Source organism: Aspergillus pseudonomiae (assembly GCF_009193645.1).
Source record: "Aspergillus pseudonomiae strain CBS 119388 unplaced genomic scaffold BDV37scaffold_16, whole genome shotgun sequence".
Taxonomy (NCBI): domain Eukaryota; kingdom Fungi; phylum Ascomycota; class Eurotiomycetes; order Eurotiales; family Aspergillaceae; genus Aspergillus; species Aspergillus pseudonomiae.
This window is the reverse complement of record NW_022476008.1, coordinates 268,415-281,550: the sequence shown is the minus strand read 5'-3', so window position 1 is coordinate 281,550 and position 13,136 is coordinate 268,415. Positions and strand designations below refer to the sequence as shown.

Sequence of the window (13,136 nt, the reverse complement as noted above, 5' to 3'; positions counted from 1 at the left end):
CTTAGATCGGGCGACAGAGAGCCCGTTCATTTGCTGGCGATGTCGTGATAAGGGTGTATGTTTGCGGAAGACTCAACAGTCTATTTGAAGTAACCTTCCTAAAATTTGCTAGGGAGTTGTCATGTATTGTAATTACTATATCGTCGTACAGATAGATGGAAAAAATCCATACAAAATCACTAAATTGATAAACAAATTTAGCGAAGCAACACACCCTAGTGCATAATCAGGGATAGCGCACAGTATTCAATACAAGGGCAATACGGCAGGTCTTGCTGGTGGGCAATTTTAAGCTTATGGCGGCAGCCGAGGAATTAGACGCATGCCCTTAGCGTAGATCGTAGTCTCTTCGTTGATTGGGCCTGTGGCTCATATGTGGCCTCATGTCGACAAGCAAGCCATCTATGACACATTCTTAACCTAGATCTTACTACAACTTAACCATTCTTTATATCGATCTGCGATGATGCCTTCGTACAACAAGAATTGTGTGGATATTGCTCTGCCCCGTTTGGGTCATAGCGCGTGTTTTGAGACATTTTTACCATTGAGCCGGTGTACATGTAACTAAGGAGACAAGTAAAACACTTCCTTAGGAAGAGAACAAGAGGTATAGGGAAATTGCGTTCTCTACCTATCTTGATATGGGGATATAACAACCATCAACTTCATTGTTTAGGGTCAATGCCATCGCATGTGCCTCGCGCTTCCTTCCGTTTTAAGGCTAGCGTTTTGGCTTACTCAGCAGATATCACCACGTTTTCAACCAATCGCCAATAATGTTGTATCAATGCTCACCAAAATATGGCATTGGTATGGAGAGGTGCAATACATTGCGATTCCAGCAAAGGATCCCAACTCCCTTAGTGTTGGGATATACATTAATAAGTTATACATAAGGCTCAGTCATATTAACAAGGAAGCCTACAACGGCATACAATCGGGCTTATTTTGAAAGGCAAGAATATCCCAACTGATGCTAGCACCAGCATCCCGGAGTTGTAGCAAAGCGTATAGATTATGACGATATCTAAGGGTTTTGTCCTCTTTGTCTGGAGAAAAGTGCAACATCTCAAGGGTTCATAACACAGCTAAGCTAATCGAGCAATCGAAGCTCATGCGCGCCTAGCATAGAACAAGGGAAAGGGGAGAACGAAAATAAACCAAAAAGAAATGGAACAGAAAGCAGGGTAAATATTGATTAAGATAGTTATAGGTACATGGAACTTTTCTGTAGGGAAATCGAGATATAGTATAGTTACCGGGTTTATCATTATTTGGCGCTTGAGGATCCTTTTTAAGTCTCCATCTGTTTGATCACAGATACTGGGAGCGACTGCCGTGTAAATAGTGCATAGTTCTCTTTTATCTTGTCATTGAATTGATCAAGTTTGCTCTTAGCTATAGGAGGATATTCTCCATCGAAATATGCTTGCAGAATGCGTGCTTGTGACGGAAAGATGGAGGCAATCAGGGCCTGTATGATAGAAAAGTTATCATTTGGCAATAATATGCCAACCAAGGGAACTGTTCAGGTCTTGTCCATCAAGGATACTATCAATAGGGGTTAAAAAGCATTTAGAACCAAATTCCTTTTTAGGTCTTCTATAAAATGTTTCACAACTTAATCATCCTCAACCCAGGATGGCGGCAGTTCGTGACAATCATTTATTATTTTATTCAAAGTATAATAAATGATACGTACTTTTGCTCAATCGCTTATTTGTGTAGGACAAGGCTCTGTCTTTTCCCAATCGATGGTTGATATCTCACTGATTGGACGGAACTTGTGGAACATTGTGTTTGTTTTTTTGGATTCATCTTCAAGATCAAGAGTTGTTAGCTTAATGCCATCCTCAAACAGGATGACATCATCTAGAAAGGTGGCATCTAGGCACATGAGCTTCACCCTAATTTTCTTTAGGCGACGATGTATGGCTTTTTCCAGTCCGAGGTTGCCTTAGTTCGCATGGATTGATAGATACGTAGGGATAACTTCAGGAGAGGACGGTCCAAATGTGAATAATAATATGGTTCAGAGATCGCAGATCAGATAGAAGAAGATTTAGTATGAGAATAATTTCCAGAATATTGAAGAGAGAATGCTGACTGTACTTTGATACTTAACTTTAGGGTGATCAACCTGGTCTCTCTTGCGATAGTGACGATGTGAAGATGGGTCAAGCTAAGCATAGTTGGGTTTCCTTTATATCCAAACTCGACACCAGGAACAAAATCCATGTCACTGGTCTCGGAGATCTTAGACAACGTGTTGGAAAACGCCAAAATAGGGCATGATTTACAGATGAACCTGTGATGATTGGCACCAATTGCATATACAGTGGCAGTGGCTACGGGGGAATGCATAAGGAATTGAATACCCGTTTAAACCCTGTTTAAGCATAAAATTTATACAAATCCTAATCACTATAAAATTTTTACTTTAGCTATATATTTCTGATGTTTGCATTATTTATCAACGCACGGGTACCCGCCATGAGCTTGAGATCTAGAACCGCTTCCTTTCTCTAGTAGCCCTCCTTAAGCAAACATCCAGTCTAGAGTTTGAGGGCCGTTCTCAACTGGCCTTATGGCTGCATTCCAATTTTTGCAGGATCGTGGAGCTACTTGCCTTGCGCGGAAAAGTTTCCTGTGGGTTTTCTTGTCAATGTCGATCCACTAAATTGGCGCGTGCTTCTAGCCGGATGTAACCCCTAGTCTTCGTGGCGGTGGGTTCACCACAGTACTTAAAATTTAGTTCCCCTTACACACTCAGCTTTCGTTCTACCCAAGTCAATAGAAAGTAGCGTTTATGCGTGGAAAGTGAATAGCCAAGCTGACATTCATCAAAGGTTTGATCCGTGGTGCAATGTCCCCACCCGAAATCCAGATTCATCTAACCCGATACCCAGGAACTGCGCATCTATAGCATGTGGGGCTATCCCCTGATGAGGATGATTGCTTATCCTCTTGTATGGTCCGCAGAGCGCCATGGCACTACGCTGGTCTATTCTATTCCTTGCGTAATAATTATTTGCAGATCTGTGCAATATACTGATCCAGAGATAAGGCTTCGCAAACCGAACAATTGTAGGAATCACGAACATTCCTTTATAAAAATACCTCCATTGATGCCATATCACACACATGTACGCAGTACATACAAGAGACAATGACCAGCACAGTCTATCTACCCATCCATATCTCGTATCCAACATATCCGCCGCCCAAAATCGCACTCTAAGCCGACTGAACCTTCGACGCAAGGAAAGAGGCAGCCTCCGGCGCATTGATAGTGTAAGTCAAATGGGCGGGGGTGACAATGAGCGTGCCATCGCAGACAAGGTCGCCCATGGCACAGAAGACCTTGACATCGTCCTTGGGGTAGTTGGGGATCTGGCCTTTGTCCTGGAGGTTCCGGGTGAAGCCGAAGAAAACAACACCCTTGACCTTGTCCTTGACTTCAGTGGAGAGCTGTTGGACGGCGTTGTCGATGACTGCACTACCTTGACTGTTTATCGTATTGTCATTAGTATACGAGGGTGTGTAGACTATGGAAATAGGGGTGCAAGCTTAGCATACCTGTATCCACCGGCCACGATCTGGGTGTTAGGGCACTTGGTGTTGGCTTGCTCAAAGAGCGACTTCGCAGTGGAGATGGCGCCCGGGTCGGTGTTTTGAGGGAGAGCATTCTGCATCAATCCCCCGGTGTACAAGCCACCCACACCTTGGCAAGCAACCTTATCGGCACCGAGCTTGCTCTTCAGGGCCGAGCAGAGAGGGGGTCCGATGACAGTGCCCTGTCGATGTTAGCGATACCCGTGCAATCGAGCTTCTCGTTGACGAACCATGTTGCCCATCTCCGTGGAGCCTCGGGCGAAAATAAGAGTCACATCCTTGCATGCTCCGTTGGTGAGGTCATTGGAAGACCCAAGCTGTCTGGCTTCCAGTGCCTGGTCCACCGGCTCAGCAATGGGGCTGGCTGCTCCCAGAGTAGCCAGAGCAGAGACGAGGAGGGAGCGGAGCATCACCATCTTGTTCAGTTAACGGCTAGAAATGTGATATGGCACGTGGAGGTATTCAAGAAGGGTTTGAATAGAGGGTTTGCGAGAGGACTGTGATGGATTCATCTATAATCTGAAGGGTCCATCCCTCCTTTTATAGTTCTTTACCGTTACCCCAATTGAGAACCATTGCACTAATTATCTCCCGATATTTACCCTGTGTCTAGCAATGGCCACTAAACCCAAACTTGAGCCTATTTTAATGAGAGCCTTCGAACCCTCTTTTTTCTTCTAATTCCATTTTTACCCTGTAGCCTGGCGCTCTGGCCCCGTTTCAAAGTGAACACCAGCCAGGGTATCTAACGACCTAACGACACTCTAGCGGGACAGTCAACCCGCTAGAGAATATCTAGTCCACAGGGTCTCGGGTGAACTCCTGATTTTGACCATCTGACATCCAATCGGCATTTTGCGCTTGGCATAAACATCCCCCAAGAAAGAGCCAGTGACCGAATCGGGATTCTTAGTATCCGCTCCTACTAGTTAGGTTGGGATGGGCTCCACTCGTTCCTATTATTGAGGGTTGAAGAACGGTTGAAGTTTATTGAACTGCTCCTCATTTTGTATTCCCCGCTCTATGCAGGTCCCTAGACAATATCCCATATAGACTGTGAACTAGGCACAGATTATCTGTAACAGACGTAGCACCAATTGTTCAAAGTCAATGAGTATCCACGAATTAATCTGTCACATCGCCGTGCCCAAAATAGCCATGCCTCAGATCGAGTGCCACTAGGGACTACGGAACCGAACCCTAGTGGGGCTCAAACCGGGACGATTCACCTTTAAGGTCAAGCCAGGTTAGGGCTGCGTTGCTAGACTCAAACAAGCTATTTTCCTTTGGGAGGACGGAGTTCGTCGAGTTTCACATGTGGAGAAACGATTGTCGCGCGAAGCCCTCTGGTTTCCATGGGTGGCAGGTCGGATACGAAGTGCCAGGAATCGTCGGCATGTTGTCGGCGAAAATCAGTTCCTTTGGCGGTGCCAAGATTGTTGGGGTTGGAGCGTGTTGGATACGAAGGATTTTGGTGTTATACCTGGGGTAGGTTTGAAATAGAGGCATTTTTCACTTGGTGTTTATCGGAAACTTGGGTTGATTCAACTGATATGATGCTGTCCCTGGTTTGTTTCTTCTTTGGGTTGTGATCTGTGCTGTGTGAAGATACTTAGGGGAGTGGGTCGCTGACAATAGTGTCTGGATATCCAATCGTAGGCATTTGGCGACATGACATCCTCGGGACTTTGCTGTCTGTTCCTACTCTTCTGTCATTGCTTACCGTGTGCTTCTGCCGAAATCTGATCCTCTAATTTTGGCCCCATGTAAAGTCTAATGTCCTCCGACAACCACGGACCCGAGTGAGTTTAAACTGGGATTGAGGATCGTCTATGTCAAACCCCAACATACTGTGTATCAAGGGGAAGAGAGAAGCCGAGGAAGACAATTCCATTTGGGTGTCAATCACCGTATAGAGAAGGACTACCTTTCGGAATAGTAGGACCAGGTTTATCTGCATTTCACCATCTGGGGTTTGCGCTTATCACTCTTCGGTATCACGCTAATAGTATCTCCGAAATCACCCAATAAAGCTTAGCTACGAGTTTGTCTTTATTGTCAGCCGTTGTATTTGGCTATCACCGTCCCTAAATCGATGCTTGCAATACGGAGAAAGGCACGGGTTACAGGACTCTGAACAGATGCAACTGTCCCGGTAGTCAGTCTCATTACTAGGTAGTGTTCGAGGCTGTCTGGCGTATCAGCTCACTGTCGCATGAACGCTGAGAAGTATCGTATATTGCAGATATAATTACAGGATCTATGATTTTCTGGGTGCATGTCGATCCCGGGGCATATCGGTAATGGACATCTATTTTTGCACCCGAGACTGGCGTATATCCGATAATTAACCTAGGTGATTTTCTAGTCATAACTTTAATTTTGAAATCTGTAGGCTTCTGTTTATCTGTTTAACACAAAATCTAGGATGTAGGACCCTACTGTTTCATCATATTATTCTAGAAGATGAGAACCTCCCGAGAGATGATGTCAGAGGCTTTCATTTCCTTTCTCTTCTGTTTCATATACACGAACCCACATGCGATCAAGCCTTTCCAGTGTACTTCAACGAGTAGACGCCCCTCTCAATACTATTCAACAGAATGTGTCCGCTCCGGAAATAAGGATAAACACTCCAGGCACCCACAAATTCCACCTCCCCACCCTGGGCATCATCTTCAGGATGGCAGTCAAAGAAACCAACCTGTTTGAACCCCTTGCCCGTCGGATCGTCCTTAATAGAACTAACATCGACGATGCGCAATCCGCTCCCGTAATTAGCTTGGTACGTCAGCCCATCAATGACATACTGGTTATGGTCGATTGACCGCACGGGAGACTGGTAAGTCCCCGTATGCTTCGGGTTCGCCAGCTTCTTGATGTCGAAGATGTAGGTCGTTGTGTGTCCGTTAGCGGCTTCGCCTGTCCCATCTTGTTCGTCCAGTTCGTCGTCCAGGAGGAGGTAGGACATGTCGGAGACTGCGATCCAGCCTTGGTGCGTGTAGCTTGCTCCGACATAGGGGGTTTTGGAGATCTGGATGGGGGACGCTCTGTCTGTTATGTCGACGATGGTGAGGGTGTCTTCATTGTAGTTAAAGCAGATCTCGCGATTGGTGTATTTCTTGTCGGGGCCAGTGTAGATCACACATTGTGCTGGTCTGCATTAGTACTGGACTTTGACTGGGTCGTTCGGCTAGCAAAACTTACCATCGTGCACATAACCGTCCTCGCTGACACATCCAGGCGACGTCGGTTTCGCAGGATCAGACACATCGAGCATCCACAGACCGCCAGCGCAGGATAGGTTCCTAGCCGTACCGACGGCGAAGATCATGTTGGTTTCCTCATGCGCGACGATATTATGCGAGCTACCAAAACCGCTATACCAAGCCGTTAGGTCTTCTGTTGTCGAGAAATTGGTCGGGTTATTGCTGTCTGTGTCGAGAAGCTGGACTCAGTTAGCCTTGGACACACCCAACCATGAAAGAAATGTTGGCACTATGATCTACCTTCTTCAAGTCAAAGATCTGAAGTCCATGGCCCGGTGACTCCGACCCGATATATGCATGGTCCCCAATCACCTTCATATCTCGCCAAATAGTGGCCGTTGTCTGCGTCGGTAGACGGCCGACATACTGCACACTGCCATCCTCCAGAACTTCTACAAACGCCGTTCCGTCCGTTTGGCCAACGACACCGAATTCACGACCATCGGCTGATGTCCATCCTGCTCATCGTCAGTTTTACTGCTACGGAGGAGAAGCATGGCATGGGTAACATACCCCAGATATCATTTCCCTCCCGGGTCGTGCTGCCCATGGCTTGGTGGCTGAGGAAACCAAGGAGATCAACGTTCTCACAGGAATATTCTCCTGCTTTGCCACTCACACAGGGCGTCTTCCCGAGGTCAATATAGCTATTTGGTTTGAATAGACCCTGGGCCCGGGCTCGCTCGCGATGCTCCGTTTTGAGAGACATAAGATGGCTCATGATTGGAGCGCCCTCGCGGGAAGCTGCCGCGAAGCAAGCCAGGGACAGGAGGGAGACTATTGATGGTTTCATGATGTCTGTTACTCAGGAGAAAGGTATGAGAGGAATGTTGGTCTGCTGATTGCTGCTGCTCTTTCCATCCTCACACTCTTATATATCCCAGATGCCACAGTATTGGGCTATGAAATCACCGCCAAGGACACTAAACTCCTCGCTTTTGCCAAGTTTATCATTTCATCCCATTCATCGCAGTAGATAGGGAACACCGTCATCGTCGGCATTGCGCGATCGTGGAATGGCAAACTTTAATAAACATTCTTCACTTACGCACAGATAAGCCGAAAGCCTTGGTGAAAGCGACTGATTTGCTTTGAGTAGAAGGCTAATTTTCATATGGTTCTTAGGTTACATGGAAAGCGGGCTTGCGACTGAACCGAGGCTGTTGGTTGGACGGGACGAGCCTAAACGGAACATGAATGCTGGCGTTAGCCATCTTGGCAGGGACGCAATGTAACAGGGGTCTTATCGGCATTTGTTTGAACGTTAGGCTGGCGACTCTTGGATTTGTAATATGCGGAAGGTCAATGGTACATGTATCACCTGGACCATTGCGGAGATTTCGGAAATAGATATTATCGCAAATAAAGTACCGAGGAGAGGGGCATCAAGGGTTAGAATGCATCTGGCCGTCTAGGCAAAAATAAAAGACCCGTTGAGAAGCCTTGTCATAGTGTACATTCCTCGGTGGTTCGTCTCTCTTGAGGGACTCTCCTGGTCGAAATTGGTGGGGGAGGATCATCGAAGCGACTACACTACTCGCGTTTCGTTTTGGGTTGAGATGAATGACCGCTATACCTCGTAATGAATGTGTCTTCATAGAATGCACCGTGCGCCTCGCCTCCAAGCAGCTGCTTTCGCCAAGTAGAATCCCCGCACAAATGTTGGGACAATGTGATCATCCCCAAAGATCGGAGCTCCGTCGGACGCCGGTGAGACATAGTCTTGGGCAGGGACAAGTGACGGAGAGACCGAAACACGACATCTCGCGAGCCTCGCTAAACGTTCTGCCCGGCATCAATATCTCAAGGGATCCTCAAGTCGGGTATTGGCAAGTGAAGATATCTGACATGGCATTTCCCATATGCAAGGCGCTTGGAGTTCCTTTATGGGATCATAGCGAGTTCGTGTATTCATCATGGAACTTCGCTCCTTTGAGTTAAATCGGTTAGGAATTCAAATGACCAGACAAAATCGAAACTCTTAACTAGGAAGCAAAGGCACTAGCGGGATTTCGTTGAACACCCAATTCATTGGCTCCGCAGTGTTTTGGTTCAGGAGAACATCTGTCATCTAAACAATGGTGAGTTACGGGAAAAAAAAAAATGAATAGTTCGAATCTTCACATACCATAAGGTCCCAATCGTCCATGGACTGGGGAGTTATATCCAGGCCCATTTGACCAGGCCCATTTACAAAGCCTTCGGTCTGGCCGTGAGCCGCCATTTCTTCAAGGATGCGTAAGCATCTTGCCTCTGCGTCCGCAGCGGTCTTGAGTAACAACACCACAAGTTGGTCGCGCGCAAGGCCTTGTCTAAGTCCTGCAATCCTTGCCTCAATCAACGCAACAAGTAAGTAACCCTTGATATTGGTCTCGCCGGCTTCAATAGCACGGAAGAGCCACTCTTTGGATTCCTCCACCATCGAAAGTAGATCGGCTCGTAAAAATACCGGGCCGAGACTTTCTTCTTCTTGCAACTGGGTGCTTAATTCTGTTGCAACGGCAAGACTAGTTTGCATGCCAAACATGCGGAGATAACCAGTCCCACAGATCGCCAGCCTCTCGAAATCATTTTGATTTGTTGAAGCTGTATCGTGACGAGTATGAGCCGCCATGAGAGATGAGGATGGGTTCAATGCACACCATAGTCTGAGCGACGTCTCAACCACCACCTTCCGAGAATATGCATAGGCCGTTTCATGTGGCGCCATAGCGAAGAACGGAATATGGATAGTCATAAGGTAGCGCAACATAAGGCAATCCACCATGTGAATTGGAAACTGAGATGTGAATCTGGTACCCGCATTATACCTCTGAAGGGTCCGACACAGAGCTCTGTAAGACGCTCTGAACTCTGCATCCAGTCGCAGTGTTTCTTCATAAATACTCTTGGAGCCGAGGTCATTCAAGAATTTCACAATTGCAAGGCGAATAGGAAGGGTTTTACGGAGCGCTATCGGGATTGACACTTGAGTGAGGGTATCTTCTGGCTTCGGCACCGGGGCATCGGCCACAAGCTGATCATCATCATAATTATCGGGAGGCGCGGTGTCAAAGTCGTCCAGAGATATGAACACGGGCGCGCCACAGGCCATACTCGAATGCAGGGCTATTTCGAGTATAGTATTCCATAGCCTCCGGCGCATCTCGCCAACATAGATCGTCCTATTTGATAAATAGGTCGGGTCTCTATGGAGCCCCCAGTACACCGCAGTCCTCAGTAGTGCCCCTGCTGAAGTCCAAATGGCGTCGCCGCCCACATTTACCAATTCGCGAGCAATCAATAGTAGAATATTGATCTGTAGGAATTGGATACTCCGTCTGGACTTGAAAACAGGCTCTGAAAACCACGTCTGCGCTTCATAGATCCACTGAATGGCCGAGGCACGCAGGGAAAACGTTTCATCGTATACGGTAGCTCCGATAGCAAGCACTAATTTAACTTGAACCAAAAATGCCATGTCAGGTGCTGTATCTGACATCCAGAGTGCATCATAATCCCTTCGAAAGGATGGAATATGAAGTACACGATAGACTGTTTCGGATGTCCTAAGGTAACAGTCAACGAGCTCGTCGGCTACATCCTTTGAGGGTAGAACAGATGTTGGGGGTGACGGCCATGAAGGCACCCGCCGCGACTTGATAACCCTCGCAAGGGCTTTACACCTCTGCATGCCAGCCAACACGTCCGACGTTTCGTCACGAACATGAGGCTCGAGCATCTCAAAGACCTCTCGGCACTACTGTACTTTAGCGTATTACACCATAGAAGTGAGCAGTCTGCAAGTACTTACTAGCCCAATCACACCGTTGATCCAATGACTTTGGCCAAACATGCGGGACTTATGTACAACACTGCGAGTGATGACTTGAGTTTCCCCAAATAGGTGACTATCAACCTCGCACAGGGGCGAATTCATGACCCTTTGCTCAGGGCGAGAAGTCGGATCAGAGGACTGGGTACGTCTCTGGTTTACTTTTGATAGCTGCTCTTCGAGGCTTTTAATTTTGCTCTTCAGCGCCTCAATATCCCCAGCAGAAGCTTGACTCCTCGGAGTTGTGGCGTCTGCTGAGCCGCCCACTATGGGCTCATATGCATGGCTAGTCACGGTTGGTGGCCTGCTTACATAGGGAGATGTGCTAGGGGCTGTTGGAGAGGGACCCTCTCGGGATTCCAGTGTAATTGTTTGGCCATGGTTAACATGTGGCCGCGGATGGTCAGAGGGATGAGTTTCATAGATGCATGCTTCATTTTTCGAGCGCACACAATTGTTACAGGGAGTCTTCCGATCGCATCGGATCTTTCGTCTCCTGCAAAGAGAGCACGAGCTGTATTTCTGCGGTCAGTGCGAATGGACGACGCGGATATCAAAGGGTTCTGCGACCTACACAGCCGGTCGTCTGCGCCGCCGTTCGGGGTCAGTCATGGTTAACCCTTACGACCGTGTCGAACTCGGTCCAACCTAGGAAAGCGTCACGCAGTTTACAGCGTATCTCCGAAACTATATCGTTTCTTTTTGCTGGAAATAGGAAAATAAAAGGAGATGAAGACACGACTGGTTTATGGAGGTAAGCCTTTGCGCTTTTGGTCCATTTCGCCCGCCATTTACCGAGTCCGATGACCGGCTCCGGGCTTATCCCCGATTAGTATACAGCATTCAGCAATAATCGAATGATCTATATAGGATATAAGATCGCTTTGGTCACTCATGATGTTGTATATCGAGACCGATCACATCTCAAGATTGGCAAGGACCAAAAGGCCACCTATGCACTCTCCTGTTAATACCATACTCAACCCCGGACCCTGGAATGCAATATGACAAAATCATCCGAGCATACTATAGATCCACTTAGAGGCGGGCTCGACCAGGAGAAGTTGTCCCAGATATCGCCTAAATATGAAGAAGCACCAGATGGTGGTGCTAGAGCGTGGCTTGTGGCTGCAGGGGGCGCTTCACTCTTCTTCTGTTGTCTCGGCTTCGCAAATTCATTCGGCACTTTCGAGGAGTACTACTTATCACACCAACTTCGTGGGCAATCTCCAGACAACATTGCCTGGATAGGATCGCTAGCAGCATTCCTTCAATTTGCGACAGGTGCAATCTCAGGTCCATTATTCGATCGTTACGGCGCATGGGTATGTCTTTTGGTCTGTCTTGACTTCTGCCCTGAACTGACATAGGAGTAGATTATCCGGCCAGCTGCAGTCGCCTACGTTTTTGCCATGATGATGCTTAGTTTGTGCAAAACGTACTGGCAGATTATGCTTGTGCAAGGTGTATTGATGGGAATAGTCACGGGCTTCCTGCAATTTCCGGCATTTCCAGCAGTATCACAATGGTTTGACAAGAAGCGAGCAGCCGCTCTAGGCATTGCTGCGGCTGGTTCGTCTGTTGGCGGCATCGTGATTCCTATTGCATTGTCCAAAATGTTGAACGGCTCGTCCTTGGGATTTGGATGGTCGGTGCGAATCATCGGTTTCCTCATAATGCCCATCATGGCATTTGCATGCCTCACCATCAAGCGCCGCCTGCCGCCAAGTTCATCCCCCTTCTGGATTCCATCGGCATTGAAGGAAGCGAAATTCGTCCTCCTGATAGCCTCATTGTTTTTTATGCTCATTGGCATGTTCTTCCCCCTGTTCTACATCCCTACCTATGCAGTATCCAGAGGCATGAGTGCGACCCTTTCTGGATATTTGCTGGCGATCTTAAACGCGGCATCCACATTTGGCCGTGTCATCCCAGGCATATTAGCAGATAAATTCGGGCGATTGAACGCATTCATGGTCGGTGGTATAACAACAGCGGTCGTGATATTCTGTTTCAATTTGGCAACAACCAATGCAGGCTTGATCGTATATTCGGTTGTCGTTGGCTTTACTTCGGGAACCATCATCTCTGGAGCTTCAGCGGCCTTTACCCTCTGTCCGAAGGATCCCCGGGACATGGGAACTTATATGGGAATGGGCATAGCCCTGAGCTCTTTCGCGATGTTAATCGGTCCCCCGGTGAATGGGGCGCTCGTCAAAAAATATGGAGGGTACTCGGAAGCAAGCATATTCAGTGGTGTCATGTGTTTGGTTGGTGGTTTCTTTGCTCTGGCAACCAAGGCTATGACCCCTGAAGGTATCTTTGGACGAACCTGAGGTTCTGGCCACGATGGGTATGATAGATACTTTCATACTATTGTATCGGCGTGGGTGTCTTTTGAAGCGCGTTCATGTATAATAATGTTTTTGAAAAGC

General features: G+C 47.5%; 5 protein-coding genes across 5 annotated transcripts; 2 read left to right on the top strand and 3 right to left on the bottom strand.

Moving 5' to 3' along the window:
- Positions 1–3,240: 3,240 nt before the first annotated feature.
- On the bottom strand, positions 3,241–4,034 carry BDV37DRAFT_292100 (cutinase family protein; the record flags this gene model as incomplete). The annotated part of the gene is made up of 3 exons (XM_032089105.1): positions 3,241–3,511; positions 3,583–3,800; positions 3,849–4,034. The coding sequence occupies 3 exons, from the start codon at positions 4,032–4,034 to the stop codon at positions 3,241–3,243; spliced, it is 675 nt and encodes a 224-aa protein (XP_031943859.1).
- A 676-nt stretch (positions 4,035–4,710) lies between these two features.
- BDV37DRAFT_242770 (uncharacterized protein) lies at positions 4,711–5,356 on the top strand. Its single transcript, XM_032081355.1, has one exon. It carries the CDS (start codon positions 4,974–4,976, stop codon positions 5,208–5,210), a length of 237 nt encoding a protein of 78 aa, XP_031943858.1. The 5' UTR covers positions 4,711–4,973; the 3' UTR covers positions 5,211–5,356.
- A 720-nt stretch (positions 5,357–6,076) lies between these two features.
- On the bottom strand, positions 6,077–8,065 carry BDV37DRAFT_57873 (uncharacterized protein). The gene is made up of 4 exons (XM_032090909.1): positions 7,401–8,065; positions 7,128–7,345; positions 6,826–7,066; positions 6,077–6,771 (listed from the first exon to the last, which is right to left on the bottom strand). Exons 1-4 carry the CDS (start codon positions 7,678–7,680, stop codon positions 6,164–6,166), a joined length of 1,347 nt encoding a protein of 448 aa, XP_031943857.1. The 5' UTR covers positions 7,681–8,065; the 3' UTR covers positions 6,077–6,163.
- Positions 8,066–8,868: 803 nt separating this feature from the next.
- BDV37DRAFT_280813 (uncharacterized protein) lies at positions 8,869–11,313 on the bottom strand (the record flags this gene model as incomplete). The annotated part of the gene is made up of 4 exons (XM_032086665.1): positions 8,869–8,958; positions 9,016–10,626; positions 10,681–11,215; positions 11,276–11,313. 4 exons carry the CDS (start codon positions 11,311–11,313, stop codon positions 8,869–8,871), a joined length of 2,274 nt encoding a protein of 757 aa, XP_031943856.1.
- A 199-nt stretch (positions 11,314–11,512) lies between these two features.
- BDV37DRAFT_57966 (major facilitator superfamily domain-containing protein) lies at positions 11,513–13,056 on the top strand. The gene is made up of 2 exons (XM_032090912.1): positions 11,513–12,026; positions 12,078–13,056. The coding sequence occupies exons 1-2, from the start codon at positions 11,706–11,708 to the stop codon at positions 13,035–13,037; spliced, it is 1,281 nt and encodes a 426-aa protein (XP_031943855.1). The 5' UTR covers positions 11,513–11,705; the 3' UTR covers positions 13,038–13,056.
- Positions 13,057–13,136: the final 80 nt, after the last annotated feature.

Excerpts from the sequence above, each read along its gene's own strand:
- BDV37DRAFT_242770 (XM_032081355.1), top strand. The coding sequence starts at position 4,974 with ATGGGTGGCAGGTCGGATACGAAGTGCCAGGAATCGTCGGCATGTTGT.
- BDV37DRAFT_57873 (XM_032090909.1), bottom strand. The coding sequence starts at position 7,680 with ATGAAACCATCAATAGTCTCCCTCCTGTCCCTGGCTTGCTTCGCGGCA. Across the intron at positions 7,346-7,400 it reads GGAGGGAAATGATATCTGGG|GATGGACATCAGCCGATGGT; the intron begins GTATGTTACCCA and ends GACGATGAGCAG. Across the intron at positions 7,067-7,127 it reads AGATCTTTGACTTGAAGAAG|CTTCTCGACACAGACAGCAA; the intron begins GTAGATCATAGT and ends AACTGAGTCCAG.
- BDV37DRAFT_57966 (XM_032090912.1), top strand. The coding sequence starts at position 11,706 with ATGACAAAATCATCCGAGCATACTATAGATCCACTTAGAGGCGGGCTC. Across the intron at positions 12,027-12,077 it reads TCGATCGTTACGGCGCATGG|ATTATCCGGCCAGCTGCAGT; the intron begins GTATGTCTTTTG and ends ACATAGGAGTAG.